The following is a 17,229-nucleotide window of genomic DNA, read 5'->3' as shown; positions in this document are numbered from 1 at the left end:
ACCCTGAGCATCCCCCAGGATGGGCCTGCCCACTTGCCTTTTCACAGCCCACTGTCACTTTGGACTAGTTTTCTGTTCTCCCAAATGCAGTTTAGGAAGAACCTTGCGTTCCCAGGAGCACAGGGAATGCTCATAGAAGAGAAGTCCAAGTCCTAGAGGGCCCCTCTGTCCATACCACAATGGCTGGCATGTCCCATAGCCCGCCCACCCAGAGCTGTGCCAACTGAAGAACAGGCATAGGGGGATGGTGGGGAGGGACTCCCGAGAGCCTCTCGTCTGGAGCAATAAAGGGGACGAGGAAGAGATGCTTGTGTGGTGAAGCACAGCTCGAGTGGCCTGCCCCCTGGCAATTTAGTCCCTGTGCATGGCTGCCATTCCTGTGGGAGGCCGGAGACCAGGCTGGTGTGACACCTTAAGGGGGTGTCCCATGGCCAGTGAATTACCGACGCCGTTAGGTCTTTGAGTGGGAGGAAAGTGGCCGTGGCCACAATGCCTTGGAAGCCCTGCCGACTGGCTTTGCCCTGGGGCTTCTCTAGGACCCCTCGCTGGGCTTCTTCTAATACTAAAGGTGAAGGTACCAGAGCATTTACCTGCCAAATCATCCTAGGAACCTGTACAAGCTTCTTCTTCTCCAATACATGTATAAGAAGCTCTGCACAATGTTATCACTTGATTGTTCTAGAGAATCATAGCCCAAGAACCCCTCAGACCTGTAATTATGACATAACAGTAATAGGGATTCACAGGACGCAACCTGTGACCTCAGGAAAGCAAGGACAGACAAAAACTGAGCTAGCCTATAACACACAGAACACGACACACCGGGTAGCAGTGTGGATGAGACCCCTTCTCCTTTCCCACCAAGTGTGTCCTTGACAGCAAAGGCCCTGGAGACGTGGCACAGAGAAGTAGACTCAGCCCGTCCCACTGAGTCTCATCGCCATCCTTCTATGCACAGACAGACTCCAGGTCGGGCAGCTCAACGCCAGAGGTGCCCCCATTGGCAGTGGAGAGGCTGGAAAGAAAGCAGTGTGTCCCTATGTGATGTTGGTTTTACTTTCACATGCCATGTATCCTTAAATTGGAAAATAGGACAGGTCATATATTATGGGAACTGGGATACCAAGATAGTAACAATAATAACTTAAGGTGTGGGCCCCCCCACAATGCGTCCAGACTGCAGAGACACGCGGTGGAAGTTGGAGAATGGAGGAGCAGCAAATGCTGATGGACTGTCTTTGCCTATTCCTTCGCTCAGGTATAACACTTGCATACATCACTGCTTTGAGAGGAGAGCGAAAGGCGCCGGGAACATGGTCAACGGCTTGGCCAACAATGCTGAAATCGACGACAGCAGCAACTGTGATGCAACTGTGGTGCTACTCAAGAAAGGTAACCAAGGAGAGCCTGTGTCCAGGAAGTAAGTGCTGGGAAGCCAGCCCGGCGTCCTCCCCCGTGGCCACACCTGGGTGCCGAGCTGGCCTGGAGAGGGCGCTGCTCTCTACAGGAGAGAGGGTCCCACCCCCCTCCCTCCCTTTGGCTCACCATGGGGCTGTCTCCTACCTGGTGATGAGACAACTCAGGGAACCCGTGCAAGTTCTTGGGCAAAACATTTGCTGGGAGTGATTCAGGGAAATGAGGACAGGACAGTGGTAGAGAGAAAGACCATGGGTTTGGAGGTATTTATTCTGTCACATTTTGGCTGTGTGACCTTGAAACAAGTTACTTAACCACTCTGAGCTTCAGTTTTCCCTTCTGCAAAATAAGGATAATTTTTGTAATGAGTAAAGGAGATAAAGTATGTAACATGCTTTACTAATGATAGCTGTTATTAGTATATTATTATATCCAAATTCATTTCCGGGCTACATTACCTTAGCTATCAAGCTGCAAAATGACAGAATTGCCTGTTTTTTCAAAGGAATTCTTATATTTAATAGATTCTTGTTAAGCAGTTGAGATACTTAGAGAAATAACATAGTGCTCTCTAATAAATAATATTCTTTCGTGGAGGAACACAAAAATTATCATTTACTTTTGCCTAGAATGTGTTTGATATTTTATTTACTTTTTTTTGTTAACTTTCCCCTTGAAATGTATGGGCTTATTTCTTCTTGGTCCTATATGGTTGCTCTATAGGAAAAGCAAAAAGAAACTAGAAAATCTATAGGTAGTTTTTCAAATATATGTCTGAGTTTTTGATCTGTGGGTAATTATTAGAATTTTGAAATTAATTATTTGGTAAACTTTTCTAATTAAATGTATGCTTAACTAAAGACTTAAGATTATTCAGTGCATCCCACATAATGATTTTCTTTAGTTCTTTTCTCTTCTGGGTAGTTTATAACCATAAAAGGAATACTTTTAAGGAGGTGAAGAGGGCTCCCTAATATTAGTGTTTCCAGAGACCATCTCACGGTTTCGTGGCTTGGCCACGGGAGTGACTGCTAAGAAGCCTGTGGCCAGGTCCGTGAGCTATGTGCTCATTTGTACATTCCTAGAGAGGAGGCTTGGAACTTGGTGAAACTTTTTCCAGCAAATTGTTACACAAGATTTGCCCAAAGCCCTTTCTGGGCCTTGGGCCTCTGTAATGTGATCACTCCCAACCTGTCCTCTTGTCAGCCCTGTGTATAGGCTGGACTACAGCAACGTGTGTGTGTATGTGTGTGTGTGTTTCCCCACCTTGTCCTTCATGTAACACTAAAGTCACTTTGGCAGCTTTTAACCTCTCAGTAGGAACATTGTTAACATTTAAAGGGCATAAAAGGTCTACAGCAACGTGTATGTGTGTGTGTGTGTGTGTGTGTGTGTGTGTGTGTGTGTGTTTCCCCACCTTGTCCTTCATGTAACACTGAAGTCACTTTGGCAGCTTTTAACCTCTCAGTAGGAATATTGTTAACATTTAAAGGGCATAAAAGGTCACTAAGGATTATAGGGATCTTTCCTAGGCCCCAGATCTGAGTGATGGAAAATATATCCTATGAGGAAAAGGAGGAATTCATGTCTGGTACCACTCATTCTTCATATGTCAGTGAGTGATGCTCAAATGGTTTCATTATGTCGAAAAAGCATTATAGATGAGCCCCTAAAAGCAGACTTTGGCTCTTCTCTAAATTTTGCTCACTACAACCCTCCCTTGATGGATGGATGGATGGATGGATGGATGGATGGATGGATGGAAGGAAGGGCAGATGGAAGGAAGAAGGAAGACAAAGGAAAGGAAGGGAGACTGAAGGAATATCTCTTACCTACTCCTAGCCTCAATATTTTTATTATGTGTTTAATCTCCCTAGCCAATTTCCACCGCAAAGCTTCAGTGATCATGGTGGACGAGCTGCTGTCAGCCTACCCACACCAGCTGTCTTTCTCTGAGGCCGGCCTTCGAATCATGATCACCAGCCACTTTCCCCCCAAGACCAGACTCTCCATGGCCAGCCGCATGTTGATCAATGAGGTACCTGGGAAAACAGACTCCATCTGCCCCCGGACGGGGGTGGGAAACTGGGAAGGAGAGAGAGTTTCCTGGTCCGAAAGCAGCAGCACCTAACTCAACATTTAACACAATAATATTCTTCAGCCATTTCCAAACATCACTACTCGCCGGCCAGCTGTGCAGCCTGGTCCTTGCCCTCCCTCCTCATGTTCACAGGCATGGTCCAGCTCCCAGTTATACACAGTGGTGGGATTCAGAGGTTCGCGCTGTTCAGGCAGAACTGATACCTAATTTTTTGTTGAGTTTGGCGAACCAGTTGTTAAAATGGCACTTATAATCAGGTTCTCTCTAGGAGGGTACCTGGGCAGCTGCCCAATGTGGAAATCACAAATTTACATTTCTTGCTCTTTTTTAACATTCATCTGCACAACAGCGTATTCTAAGCACCTGTAGTAATGTTCATTCTGTCCATAGGTGAAAAAAAGTGCAAGCAAGGATGCCAATTCAAGAAGCATTATAGAAGTATCTTAAATAACAGTTTTATTGTCTTTTGTTAGGTATTATTTAATATTTTTCATTGTTATTTTAAAACTCTTCTAATCTAGTTGTGTGTACCTCTTTTATTATTCTTATTTAAGTATTAAATGCATGAAATAATAAACTACCTTTAGGTTTATTGTTTGCCTGTACTACTTAAAATGGTCATTAGGCAGAGAACCAGTTGTTAAATTATTTGAATCCCACCACTGGTTATACGGGAAAAAAAACTCCTGTCCTTTTCTATGCACCTTTTTCTTCTTCCATTTGAATGGAGCTCTCTAGTGTGAACATGCACAGGAGTAGTTGTCTATCAAAGTTGCTTTAGTTTAGACTAATGCTGAGCCTCTGACCTGAAATTTCCTGTGTATTCCTGGAGTGGCAACTTCCTCGGCACACTAGTCCAAACATATTTGTGTGACTTTCTCACATATGGACCACGAGGTTCCTAAAATCTGGAGGAGAAAGGTAACACCACAGTGCACAGAGAGTCAAGAACCTTAATAGGAAAAGAGGTGTGCCCGTGAGACATAGGAACTTCCCTCTGAAGTGATCGGCAAGGTCCAGTAGGTCATGAAAGGTTAACCCTTCTTCCCAGAGGAGGTCTTCTGAGTTGGTCATGACTCTGTGGAATCCCTTAAGACTTAACTGAAGAGTGGTCTGAAAGCATTTCTTTGTCAGCTGCCTAGAGGTCCCAATAACTGGTACTTTAAGTGTAGGGATTTCCTGTCCCACTGACCATGGTAAGAATGTGTCTTTCTCCTTCCAGAGACAAAGACTGATAAACAGCAGGGCTTACACCAATGGAGAATCCGAGGTGGCCATCAAAATCCCAATTAAGCACACTGTGGAGAATGGGACAGGGCCCAGCAGCGCCCCAGACAGGGGCGTGAATGGGACCCGGAGGGACGAGGTGGTGGCCGAGGCTGGCAATGAGACAGAGAATGAAAACGAGGACAATGAGAACAATGAGAATGACGAGGAGGAAGAGGAGGATGAGGAAGATGACGAAGGACCGTACACGCCATTCGACCTGCCTTGTAAGAGGTCCCCTGTCTGGGCTAGGGTTGGGGTTTTATTAGGGCCACTGAGTGGACACCCTTAACTCTAATGACCTTTCTGCCATTTATTTCAAAGAACTCTCTCTATATGAACATAGATATATTTATATTAACATCTGCAGTGGGCAAGATTATTGTTGAGTGTCCAAAGATGGCCAGGATGGCGACATGTGTTCATTGGTTGCAATGTGGGCTCTTGGACCAAATTTATAACTTTATAATTTAGCTGTCTGGCAGAACCTTTTGGTGCTAAGGAGGAAATGCACATGACCCATGTTAGCAAAACAGTCTGGGCTCACGAGAAGAGGTACTCGCCCACCCTCCCAATCCCTGTGACAGTCAGCACAGGGCTCTCTTGTCAAGGCCGGCCCTGGGGGACACGTGCTGCCTGCTCAGTTGGCCTCCATTTTTCTTCTTACTTCCTGCCTCTCCCCCTGACTTGGGCCCCTCCTTCCCAGGACCTGCTGTTTCCAGAACGGGCACAGCAGATGCATACCTGGGCACAAAGCACTCTGGCCCACCTAAATCCCACAGAGTGGGGCTGGCTAGGCAGCCCCTGTGGGGCCTCAAAGGGGAGGACAGGGCTTGTCAGAGCTTTTTTTATTTTATTTTATTTTTTATTTTATTCATTTTAGAGAGGAGAGGGAGAGACGGAGAGAGAGAGAGGACAGAGAGAGAGAAGGGGGGAGGAGCTGGAAGCATCTACTCCCCTATGTGCCTTGACCAGGCAAGCCTAGGGTTTCGAACCGGCGACCTCAGCATTTCCAGGTCGACGCTTTATCCACTGCGCCACCACAGGTCAGGCTGTCAGAGCTTTTAAGGCTCCCGCCACCAGGGTGGTGTCCTTCTGTCCTGACTGCTACCTCCAACAAAGACCAGACCATTCCAGTGACCTGGCTCCTCCACCATCACCACCCATTAGTGGAACAGGTGGACCAAGGCCAAAGAATTCCGCCTGTTTTCTAGACTTTCCAGAAGCTTCCGACCATTTTAGGAAAGCGTGCACTGGTTCGGTTCATTTTCAATGTCAAGTGAATGTCAAGGCTTAATTAACGTGGGTACTTCTCCAGGAAGTTTGTAGGAGGACTTTAAATTCTGAGGAAGTGTTGCTTTTATCCACCTGAAAGGCCTTTTAATGGTGCGACAGGGGGTGTGGAGTGTCAAAGTCCCATTTCATTTTTGGATGCAAGGTCGCCAAGCCAGAGTTAAATCATTATTTCTTACGAGGTAATCTTGATAGAAAATAGCACACTGGCTATTTATCCATTTTACCACCTGTTGCTGTATTCCTTGGCAACCTTCTTCCCTATCAAGCAAGACAAAAGCAGTTTAAGGATTAAGTGACCAGACACTCCACTCCTCCCTTGTAAACTTTTGTGTTCATTTTCTTCAGCCGCACGGGCAGCTTGCCACATGTTTGGCAGCTTGAAACAACACCTGTTGAACAGCTCCCAGCTCTGTGGGTCAGAAGTCTGGCACGGCCTGCCTTGGGCTTGCAGGCATTCGCGGGCCAAGATGGAGGAGTGGGCAGGGCGGTTGTCCTTCTCAGAGGCCCTGCAAGAACCACGCTCAGGTTGCTGGCAGATGTCGGTCCCTTGCAATTGCATGGCTGAGTCCTGCTGCCTGCTGGCTGTGAGCCAGGGTCTGCTCACTGCTTCCCAGGGCCACCCACATCCTCGTCACATGGTCCTTCCATCTGCAAGCCAGCAACAGTGTGTCGGGTCCTTGTCACCCCTCTCTCCCAGGCTGCACCTTCTGCTGATGATAGATGCTAACCTCGCCACCTGGAGGTCAGCTCTGCCATAGAGCCCAGCATAGTCTCAAGAGGCAGGGAATCCTGAGGTCCCACCTCTCGAACTCTCCCTCCCCCAGCCCTTGTTTCAGAACCCACCACCAGCAGCTCATAACCAAGCTCCAGGAAGCTCATTTCGCTACAGTCGTTCACTGATGAAGGAGGCAGTGAGGCCAGGTGCTGTGCTGGCCTCCCTGAGCCTCAAGCACTGCTCCAGGCAGACAACTAGAGACCCGTGGCCTGGCTCCCAGATGTGACCTCATTACTGAGGGGGACAGAGGCTCCCCTTAAGATCGCTTATTCCATATTTCTCACCTGGATGAGGTGAATGGCAGACCTCCTGTGAGATTGGGAGGTAGCCCCTTGTTGCTGAAATAACTGTGCAATGAGGAGCGCCAGGGCTCCCAGCGCATGTCCCCTGCCTCAGGCGACAGCAGACGGGGTTGCAGGTGCGGACTCAGAGCCCCCGCCCAGGCGCCTGCGTGTCTCAGAAGCACAGGCCCAAAGGAGGAAGGCTGCTGCGTGGTCCTGCCACCTGCGGGCCCCCTGCTTCACCCTGGGGCCCCAAGCTGCTGGGACAGGAGACAGAATCCCAAGTTCCCTTAACCGGCCCTTCTCACGGGGCCTCCCCCAAAAAAGGCAGGTCCTGATTCAGGAGGTCAGGGTGAGCCCTGAGATTCATTGCTAATAAGCCCTCAGGTGAGGCCAGTGCTATGGGTCCCTGGCTGCCCCCGGGGGATGGTGAGGAGGCCCGGAGTCACTGCCAAGACCTTCACGGTTCCTCTGAGACTTGGGGGAGCCTAATTCAGAGCCTCTGAAGTGGAGAATGGGCTTGTCGCATTTCGGCCCCCAGCGCCCTCCGCCTGCTGCAGAGAACTCTCAAACCTGGATTCAGGAACTCTCTCTGAGGCTCGGGCTGTGCCTGTGCCCAGCCGGCCCTCAGTGGGCAGGCTGGCCTTCTGGCAGCGGAAGCCGGCAGGAGGTGCCTCAGGCTAGCAGAGGGCACTGGCGGAGTCAGAAGGACAGCCTGGGAGCCCCAAGTCAGGCTCCTTTCACACTAAGTCCCTTTGGCCTGAAAAAGGCCATCCAACACAATGAACACATTTTTCACTCTCGTAACAGTCGTGCAAGGGCAGAGGTGGGTTAAGGTTGGTTGAGGCCCTGGACACAGAAGAAAATATTGGGTCCCTTCCATTAGAAAAAAGTGTCAAGTTGGTATGTTACAGGGCCCTTCAGAAGTCGGGGCCCAGGGCATGCACCTGGTGCACCTGCCATTAAACCCACCTCTGCGCAAGGGCCTGGGCTCCCTCTGCTCTTGCAGCCAGCTACACCGCGCTCTTTTGGCCAGTACTTGACTGTGATGTATATAATCAACATATAAGTAATTATGTGGGAGTAGATAAATACAGGAACATATATGGCATGTGTGTGTATATGTGCGTATATATATGCCATATGCATATGTATGACTGATATAATGTACACATATAACGTGTATATGTATACTATATAAATTTAATATATTATATGTTAATATACAATATGTGTACATATTTAATGCACTGTACATTACATAATGTATACATATATATTACCATACCTGTGTTTATATGTATATGTATATATAGATTAAATACATATATATTATAGGCACTTATTCATAGTACATGTATATATGCATACATACATATAAATTATACATATATTCTTACATCATGTGTGAAGAAGGGCTATTACTGACAGAAACAAAAACATTCACATGTATATGTAGATAAACACACTCCTGTTAAAAAAATGAAAAGAAGTACACCAAAATAAATGTTTTGTAGGTGGAATTATTTTTTATTTTCTCTGTATATTTTATTTTAAAACAGTGTACGTTTTAATTGCCTATATAACTGAAACAAACTTACATATTTAGCTCTAGGTCTAAATACTGAGCAATGACTCTTTCTCCATCCAATAGAATTAAACTTTCTAAGCAGTTTAATAAGGACTGTAACTTGGGAACAGGTCCTTTGCTTTCTAGAGCAGCCATGCTGAATGGACCCTCAGAGCCCCTGCATCACGCCCTCTGCTTCATCTGCCATTTGCTGGCTGACATTCTAGAACTCTCGTAATCCCTTGTATGCCGGGTCGCGTGCAGGGAGTTGTGTTTTCTTAGACTGCTGCTGCGTGCAGAGAGGGGCACAGTGCACACAGAGGGCCTGCAGCAACTGCTAAATTAACGAATAAACCATCCCAGGGGCTCTGTTTAGACCACATGGCAACGGAACAAAAGATGGAAACATGCCAAGAAATGCTGTTGACTCAAAGAGAAAGAAAACTAATTTTACCCCTTTATTCAGAAATGGAAATTTAGCTGAAATGTGAACAATCCTTATCTGACTGCTCCTGCTCCTCAGAATTATTGAAAACACACATTTGTGCATCACTTGGTTTATTCAAGGAATTATATTTGTTATGTTACATTTAAAGGTATAGTCCAGGTGGTACTCATTGAATCTCTGCTTCAAGTTTGTTGTTGTTACAATGGAACTGTAAGTCCAAGAAAGCATCAATAGCATTTTGGAAGACAGTAAAAACTGTTTTCACCTGACCTGTGGTGGCACAGTGGGATAAAGCGTCGACCTGGAACGCTGAGGTCGCCTGTTCGATACCCTGGGCTTGCCTGGTCAAGGCACATTTGGGAGTTGATGCTTCCTGCTCCTCCCCTTTCTCTCTCTCTCTCTCTCTCTCTCTCTCTCTCTCTCTCTCTTTCTCTCTCTCTCTCTCCTCTCTGAAAATTGAATAAATAAAATCTAAAAAAAAAAAAAAAAACTGTTTTCAAAATATAATGTCCTCCGAGTGTGAAGTCAAAATATTTTCAGCTGAGAGACAAAACTCATTGCTGTAACTTATACTGCTTGAAACTTTACGTACTTAATATCATTGTCTAAATTCTGGCAATCATAAACTCTGACTTCATTTTTTCTTATCGTTTTGATTTTCTAAAGAATGACAAATAGCCAGATTGAACTCATTTCTCTTCTCATTCGTGTATTTCCTTGTAACTTTGATTGGGTGTGCATCTTGAACCAAACCAAGTCTCTCCCCTTGTGAGGGCATCTGGAAGACTGGACGGCCAGTGAGGGGTGCCAAGCCCCAGATGGATGAGTGAGTCCCCACTACACTGCAGGACTTAGAAACATACAGGCTTCCAGGATACATTTGGAATCAGAGATCTGGCTGTATTCTGGGTTCTGAAGCATTTGAAAACCCCTCACAACACAACTCTTAGTCTTCCTGCTTTGTAATCCAACCAAACAGTCTCAATGTGCTCATCACCTACTTACAGTGGTGGGATTTAGCCGGTTCACCCCGGTTCGGGAGAGCCGATAACATTTTTTGTTGAGTTTGGTGAACCGGTTGTTAAAATGGCACTTATAATCAGGGTTCTCTCTAAGGTGGGCGCCTGGGCAGCCACCCAATGTGGAAATCAGAAATTTACATTCCTTACTCTTTTTTAGCATTCATCTGTGCAACAGCAAATTATAAGTGCCATAGGTGAAAAAAATTATAAGTGAGGACGCCAGTCAAGAAGCAACATTAAAATATCTTAAATAATAGTTTTATTGTTTTTGTCAGGTATTATTTAATATTTTTGTTAATATTCTTAAACTCATAACAATCTAGTTGTGTGTACTTCTTTTATTGTTCTTATTTAAGTATGAAATGCATGAAATAATAACCTACCTTTTGGTATATCGTTTTTTTATACTTTAAAACAGTCATTAGGTCAGAGAACCGGTTGTTAAATTACTTGAATCCCACCACTGCTCACTTCCTCAACCCAGATCCAAAATCTAGCAAGATGTGTAGCTGCTAATAGGAAAAGACATCCCCTTTTTTAATAATTTGTTGCCTTGCTTTATTCTGCACCTGTAAATGGGATACCTTTAGATTCTAAAAAAATAATAATAATAATAATAATAATAATAATTTTCTTTAGTTTGTCTGATTTGCTTGTTCATAGTAATGGTATTCATGTTAATATTATTAATAAGTATGAAGAATATGATTCATGCCTGCACTGTTCTTGACATTCAAAGTAGGGTGTTGAACAGCCTGGTGCAAACACTCTTCTTGTAGAGTTTATATTCTAATTGGGGACAATTTAAAACAAATGAGGAAATAAACCCAATCATTTCACCCAGAAAGTGTTTCCTATGAAGCAAATAAATGCAAGTGATGGAAAAAACGAAGTAGGGTCGATGGGGGTTTTACTTCGTTTGGGTGATCTGAGGGGTCAAGCTGACATTGGAGCTGTGAGGTGACCTGCTTATCATACTCAGCCCCATGAAGGTGGAGGTAGAGGGAACTAACTGCACGTGCAATGCCCTGAGGAACAGAGAGGCTTGAGAGCCCAGAACAGAAAGATAGCTGAGGCAGGGGAGTATGTAAGTAGGGAGCGAGGTAGGCAGGAGCCTTGTTACAGAGCTTTGTCAGCCATGATGGGGAGATATGGTTTTTCTCTTAGGGCAGTGGAAGCCAGTAGAAGGTTCTAGAACAGTTTGTGGTTTTTTTGTTTGTTTGTTTTGGGTTTTGTGGGGGTTTTTGTATTTTTCTAAAGCTGGAAACGGGGAGGCAGTCAGACAGACTCCCGCATGCGCCCGACCGGGATCCACCCGGCATGCCCACCAGGGGTGATGCTCTGCCCATCCGGGCCGTCGCTCTGTTGCAACCAGAGCCATTCTAGCGCCTGAGGCAGAGGCCACGGAGCCATCCTCAGCGCCTGGGCCAACTTTGCTCCAATGGAGCCTCAGCTGCAGGAGGGGAAGAGAGAGACAGAGAGGAAGGAGAGGGGGAGAGGAGGAGAAGCAGATGGGCGCTTCTCCTGTGTGCCCTGGCCGGGAATCGAACCCAGGACTCCTGCACGCCAGGCCGACACTCTACCACTGAGCCAACCAGCCAAGGCCCAGTTTGTTTTTTGATACTGTCCTCTAGCTTCTGATGTGAGCAATGGAGGTGGGGCAAGTGTAGGAGCAATGAATCCCCTTAGGAAGCCAGGTCTTGAGCCAGGTTGGATGGAGGACGTGGCCTAGGCAGAGGCCAGGGGGTCGAGCATGCCTGGGGCAGGTTGCCAGGGTTGCTGAGAGGGCTGAAAGAAGGGGCAGAGTCAAGAATGATTCTGAGGATTTGGACTCACCAACTTGCAAATGTATGTTGTCCCCGGCCCATCCTAATAGCCCACACAATTCTGCCAGCTGCTCTGTGAGCGCAGTGTTGTTGTAGCCACATTTTACAGATGAGAAAACTGAGGCTTAGGGACATAAGTAACTGAGACACTTGCCTGACAAAGCAGGCACTGGACCCAACGCCATCTGGTGAGTGAGCCGCACTCGTCCCTTAGGGACCACCCTGCCGTGCCACCTGAGGGAGACCAGGGAGCCAAAAGTAATGTTGTATAACTTTACTCTGTAGCTTTAAGAAACTATTTGGAGACTGACAAGAAATATAATGAAATAAGTGCTGGATACTGGTATAAAATTATGAAATAAAGTTTGTTAAACACTTCATTAGTCACTGTTCAAAATGTAATTTTAAAAAGATACCTTTTTAACTCTGGTGGAAATATTGAATGCTACAATTAGTTTAGAAAACTCTTTGGCAGTTTCTTATAAAGTTAAGTAAACACCCACCCTATGACTCAGCAGTTCTACTCCTGAGTCTTTGCCCAAGAGAAATAAAACATACCCCAAAAAGACATGCACAAGAATGCTCAGAGGTTTTCAAATGCTTCAGAATCCAGAATTACATTAGCTGTAATACCTGAAAACTTGCAACAACCCAAATTGCCGTCCACAGGAGAATGGGTAAGCACACTCTGGTGCAGGGGTCAGTTCACTGTCCCCTTTTTATACAGGGGGCCAGTTCACTGTCCCTCAGACCGTTGGAGGGCCGGACTATAAAAAAACTATGAACAAATCCCTATGCACACTGCACATATCTTATTTTAAAGTAAAAAAAACAAAAAGGGAACAAATACAATATTTAAAATAAAGAACAAGTAAATTTAAATCAACAAACTGACCAGTATTTCAATGGGAACTATGCTCCTCTCACTGACCACCAATGAAAGAGGTGCCCCTTCTGGAAGTGCAGCGGGAGCTGGATAAATGGCCTCAGGGGGCCGCATGCGGCCCGCGGGGCCGTAGTTTGGGGACCCCTGCTCTGGTGTGTGCACGGGGTGGGATACTTGAGAGCAGTTAGAAGGGGTGAAACACACATGAACCAATCACAAACACACACAAACATGTTGAATAAAAGAAGGTAGATACAAAAATATACAAGTGGCTTTATTTGTTTGAAGTTGATGAATATAAAAAATTAGCCCTGGCCAATAGCTCAATTGGTTAGTGTCCTGATACATAAAGGTTGCGGGCTCGATCCTTGGTCAGGGCTCATACAGGAATAGATCAATATTTCTGTCTCTCTCTCTTCCTCTCTCTAAACTCAATAAATAAATTTTTTAAAAAAGAAAAAATTATTCTGTGGTGGTGGCAGGTGGGAGGCTGAGTAGAGAGAGGCATAGGAAACCTTTTGGAAGAGGAGAGCAGGATTGAAGAAGGGAATACATATGTGTATGCATAGTTTTTCCCAGACGTGACTTAGCACATAAGCAGGATGGTAATAAAAGCCAAAGGAGACTAATGTGTTTTTCAGATCTAAGGCCACAAGGAACCCGTGATCATGTAGTCACTGAAATAAGCATGCATGGGAAGTCTGAACTGTAGCACTCGGATCGCACAGAGATGGTAGGATCAGGTCATCGCTGACAAATCTGTCCTCTTACCCATGGCATCAGGTAGTTAGAGAAATTGAAAGCAACTATTAATTTGCAAATCCGTATCAGTTTGGGATACAAACATTCAAAACGTAGTGTTTTGACAACCTAGAGAGCTTTCAAATAATTTTTCAAGATTTCAGTGTGCTTGACAGGCGATGCTGAGCAATTCCACTAGATGGCGCTGTGACCACTGGCGCCTTATAATCTGGAAAGCTATAGTGACCTATCTGCTCATGGGGAGAACAGACAGCAGAGGCCGACTGGTGGTCTTCCTAGCAACCCCTCCCCAAACTTCTACCCCATACACTTCCCCCACCCCTTTGCGTCCTGAGAATCTTCCTCATCCACCTGGCCCCATTTGCAAAGCCATCCCCCCAGCCTGGTATTGTTGGGAATGACTCATCTCTTCATTTTGGAAACCTAAGGAGCAGGTGGGCAGCAGATAAGGTTTTTGTTTTTGTTTTCCTGCTTGGCTTTGTACACCAGATTTTGTTGGTAGTGGAAAGCCATTTGAATCTTTTGGGGAAAGAGCAACATAGCAAGGTTTCTTCCGCAGGCCATCAGTTACAGTTTAAATGTCTGGGGAAAGGGATCCCCAGGGCAGGTGACAGCAGAGAAATGAAGCTAACTAGTTTTATTGTTGCTGTTGTTTTGCCTTTTTTATTTTCTCAGCTGGAAAACTGGAAACAGTGAAGTGGGCGTTCACCTGGCCACTGAGCTTTCTCTTATACTTCACTGTACCCAACTGCAACAAGCCCCGCTGGGAGAAGTGGTTCATGGTGACGTTTGCTTCCTCCACGCTGTGGATTGCAGCCTTCTCCTACGTGATGGTATGGATGGTGAGTGCCTCAAGGGCCCCACGGCAGCACTAGATCTCTCCAGAGAGAAAGACACACTCAACCGGAAGGGAATATAGCATGGGGTTTCAGCCCAGTAACTGTATCAGTCAGCTATTGCAGGTAAAAGGCTGCCAAACAAAACACTTCTAAACTCAGTGGTTTAGAATCATAAGCATTCATCCTCTGGTTCACATGTCTGCAGGTTGACTGTGGTTGCATTAGTCTCAGCAGGCTCTGACTGAGCAGCTCTGCTTCAAGCCACAGAGTAGCTACTTTCGATTCAGACAGCAGGTTGGCTTTGTGTCTGCTCCATGAGTTTGTTTGCCCATTCTCCTGGACCAGTGGCTGCCTGGGGAATGCTCTTCTCACGGTAAGTCATTGGAATGCACCAGGGAAAACGGAAACACAAGGAGCCTCGTCGGGCCTTGGCTGTGACTGCCACCCACGTGCATCAGCTCTATCGGCATCACTGAAGAAGGAGAAGTATTCTCCACCTGTTCCAATGGGAAGGCCAGCATAGGCATAAGGTAAAGGGCATGGAAGGAAATATGAGGAATTGGAGAGTGATAATCCATCTGTCAGAGTCGCTTTCCCTATCTCAGTCTCAGTTTCTTCAGCCAGAAATTGAGTTCATGATTCAAGGATTGGCCTTGATGATGGGGCCAGAAGAGCCTCTGCCTCCAAAGCCATGTAGGAAATTCAGCCCCTCCCCCCCCACCCAGGACGTATTGCCTGTGTATGCCTGCACTTTTTCGCCAGGAAGCAAACCTAATTCATTAGAACTGGAGTTGGGCAGAAATTAAAAGCTATGACAAAATTATGCAAATCTGAATTAATCATGCTTGAGTGTTAGGCAGGAATACAATATAGAAATTCTAGAGAATTAAATTCAAGAGCTAAAAGAAAGGTTCTGAAGAGATTGTTTCGGAGGCAGTAAATTTGTAAATTTGACACAAATCAAATCATAATTATCCCTTACCTTCAACATCACAAACTGGTAACTTCTTTTTCAACCCAGATCTCATAGGCACAGATTTCTCCCTCATTCTGTATTCATTAACATTTTTCTTTGCTATATTCACTGGCTGCCGTCTCTGGTCTAAGTGTGGGGACTAGTGTTGGTGTCCCTGACTTCCAGGGGCTCGATGGTTTTCACTCCAGTCTACTAATATGCAAACGCATTGCCTCACCTGAGGGTCACCCTCCTCCCGTTTGCCTCCTGCTCTGGTGAGGATTCGGTTCAAAACTTCCTGAGAAATGGCAGGGAAAAGGGAGGAAACAAGGGAGGCAGGAAGCATGGCCAGCCACCTGGGGGGTCAGTTCCCAGAACTCCAGACTCAGCCGCAAGCATCACAGTAACCCCAGCAGGCAGTAGGCAGCAGCTTGGTTCCCACCAAACCCAGCAAGCCAAACCTGAGTCCCGTGGGACCCAGCTGAAGGCTGTTAGAAAGGAAAACAAGGTTGGGCCAGGATGCTGGTGGCTCCGTTTCCCAAAGCCTCCTCAGAACAACAAACAGAATGCTGTGTGTCGCTGCCTCTCACTTTCCTCCCGGGAGAGAAGGAGGCAGAGAGCCCTGCCCCCCCCCACCCCCCAGCTTCAAATCAGCACTGAATGCAAACGAGGTGCACCCTCTGGTTTGGAAGGGGGCGAGCCAGGCATCTCGATGGATCTAACTTCCCCCGAACCTTTGGACTGCGAAGGAGCAGCTATGCCTCTGGAGGAAGTCAGGGTGTCGTATGGAGGTTTCCCGCTCAGCTGCTGGCCGGGAGGAGCTGTGGGAAGGTGCTGCTTGCAGCACGTGGTTTGCATTTCTTGTAGCTTTATAGAAAGTGAGGTCAAGCAACTTTCTAAAATGACCAGCTTATCTCAACTCTTGCAAGTTATCCTCTCCAAAGCCAGCATATAGGGAGTTGGTCTCTTTCCCACTCACCCCTCTGACCGCTGCCTGCCTGCCACCCCCCATCATGATATCTCACCAACTGCTTTCCTCTCAGTTTTACCAGCTGCAGTTGAGGGCAAAAATCTACGTGATGGAAGCACTGATTCAAGCTGACTCCCATGTAGGTAGAGGTGCTGCCCGTGAAATGAGCCTGCCTGCCAGGGTGGGAAGGCCCTCTCTCTGCCACTGACGAGCACGTGTGCCTTGGGCAGTGACTCGCTTTCTTATTTGAAGAATGGTGATGATAGCACCGACTCCATAAGGTTGTTGTGAGAACTACGTCAGTTAAAACACATGAACGTCACTTAGCACAGTGCCTGAGTACTCGATAAACATACGCAATAGGGGCGGAAGACCACGTTGACCAAGGTGATGTTAGCGAGACCCAAGGGAAGGAGGGAGGGAATCACCGCCTGTGGCTTTTCCTGCAAGACTGGATGGTGGGCATTCCCATTATGCAGCTTGAGACTTGGGTGCTCCGATTCCCAGCGCAGCACAGCGTGGCAGTCACGTACTCCAGGTTTCCCAGGCCACCCTGAGTTTAAGTATTCTGTCCCGATATTGCCTTTTCCCAGAAACTGTTTTCCCTCTCTCAGGCCACCGACCTCACCTAAAAGTAACAAGTGAAAAAGGCCAATCTTTGATTGGAAAACATGGGCCCCGTAAGTGCACACTGGTCTCCTGGCCTGCAGCCCCAGTCAGGTCCAGGAGACCTCTACCCCTTCTGTCTTCACAGAGAGTGGACGCTGCCCCCTGAGAGACCGCCCAGATTGCAGCCTTTTCTGCTTTATGCTCAAA

At 46.6% G+C, this 17,229-nt stretch overlaps 1 protein-coding gene across 2 annotated transcripts in view; it reads left to right on the top strand.

The window, feature by feature from the left end:
* SLC24A3 (solute carrier family 24 member 3) overlaps positions 1-17,229 on the top strand; it is a 654,625-nt gene that overhangs the window by 612,186 nt on the left and 25,210 nt on the right. For both annotated transcript variants that reach the window (XM_066234658.1, XM_066234657.1), the window contains 4 exons: positions 1,259-1,392; positions 3,294-3,454; positions 4,740-5,010; positions 14,325-14,491. In XM_066234658.1, the coding sequence (XP_066090755.1) occupies positions 1,259-1,392; positions 3,294-3,454; positions 4,740-5,010; positions 14,325-14,491 (733 nt within the window). The remainder of the gene's footprint in view (positions 1-1,258; positions 1,393-3,293; positions 3,455-4,739; positions 5,011-14,324; positions 14,492-17,229) is intronic.

The sequence above is a fragment of the Saccopteryx bilineata genome, chromosome 6 (assembly GCF_036850765.1).
Source record: "Saccopteryx bilineata isolate mSacBil1 chromosome 6, mSacBil1_pri_phased_curated, whole genome shotgun sequence".
NCBI classification, from domain to species: Eukaryota; Metazoa; Chordata; class Mammalia; order Chiroptera; family Emballonuridae; genus Saccopteryx; species Saccopteryx bilineata.
Note: the sequence above shows the minus strand (reverse complement) of the source record. Positions and strands in the feature narration are given on the sequence as shown.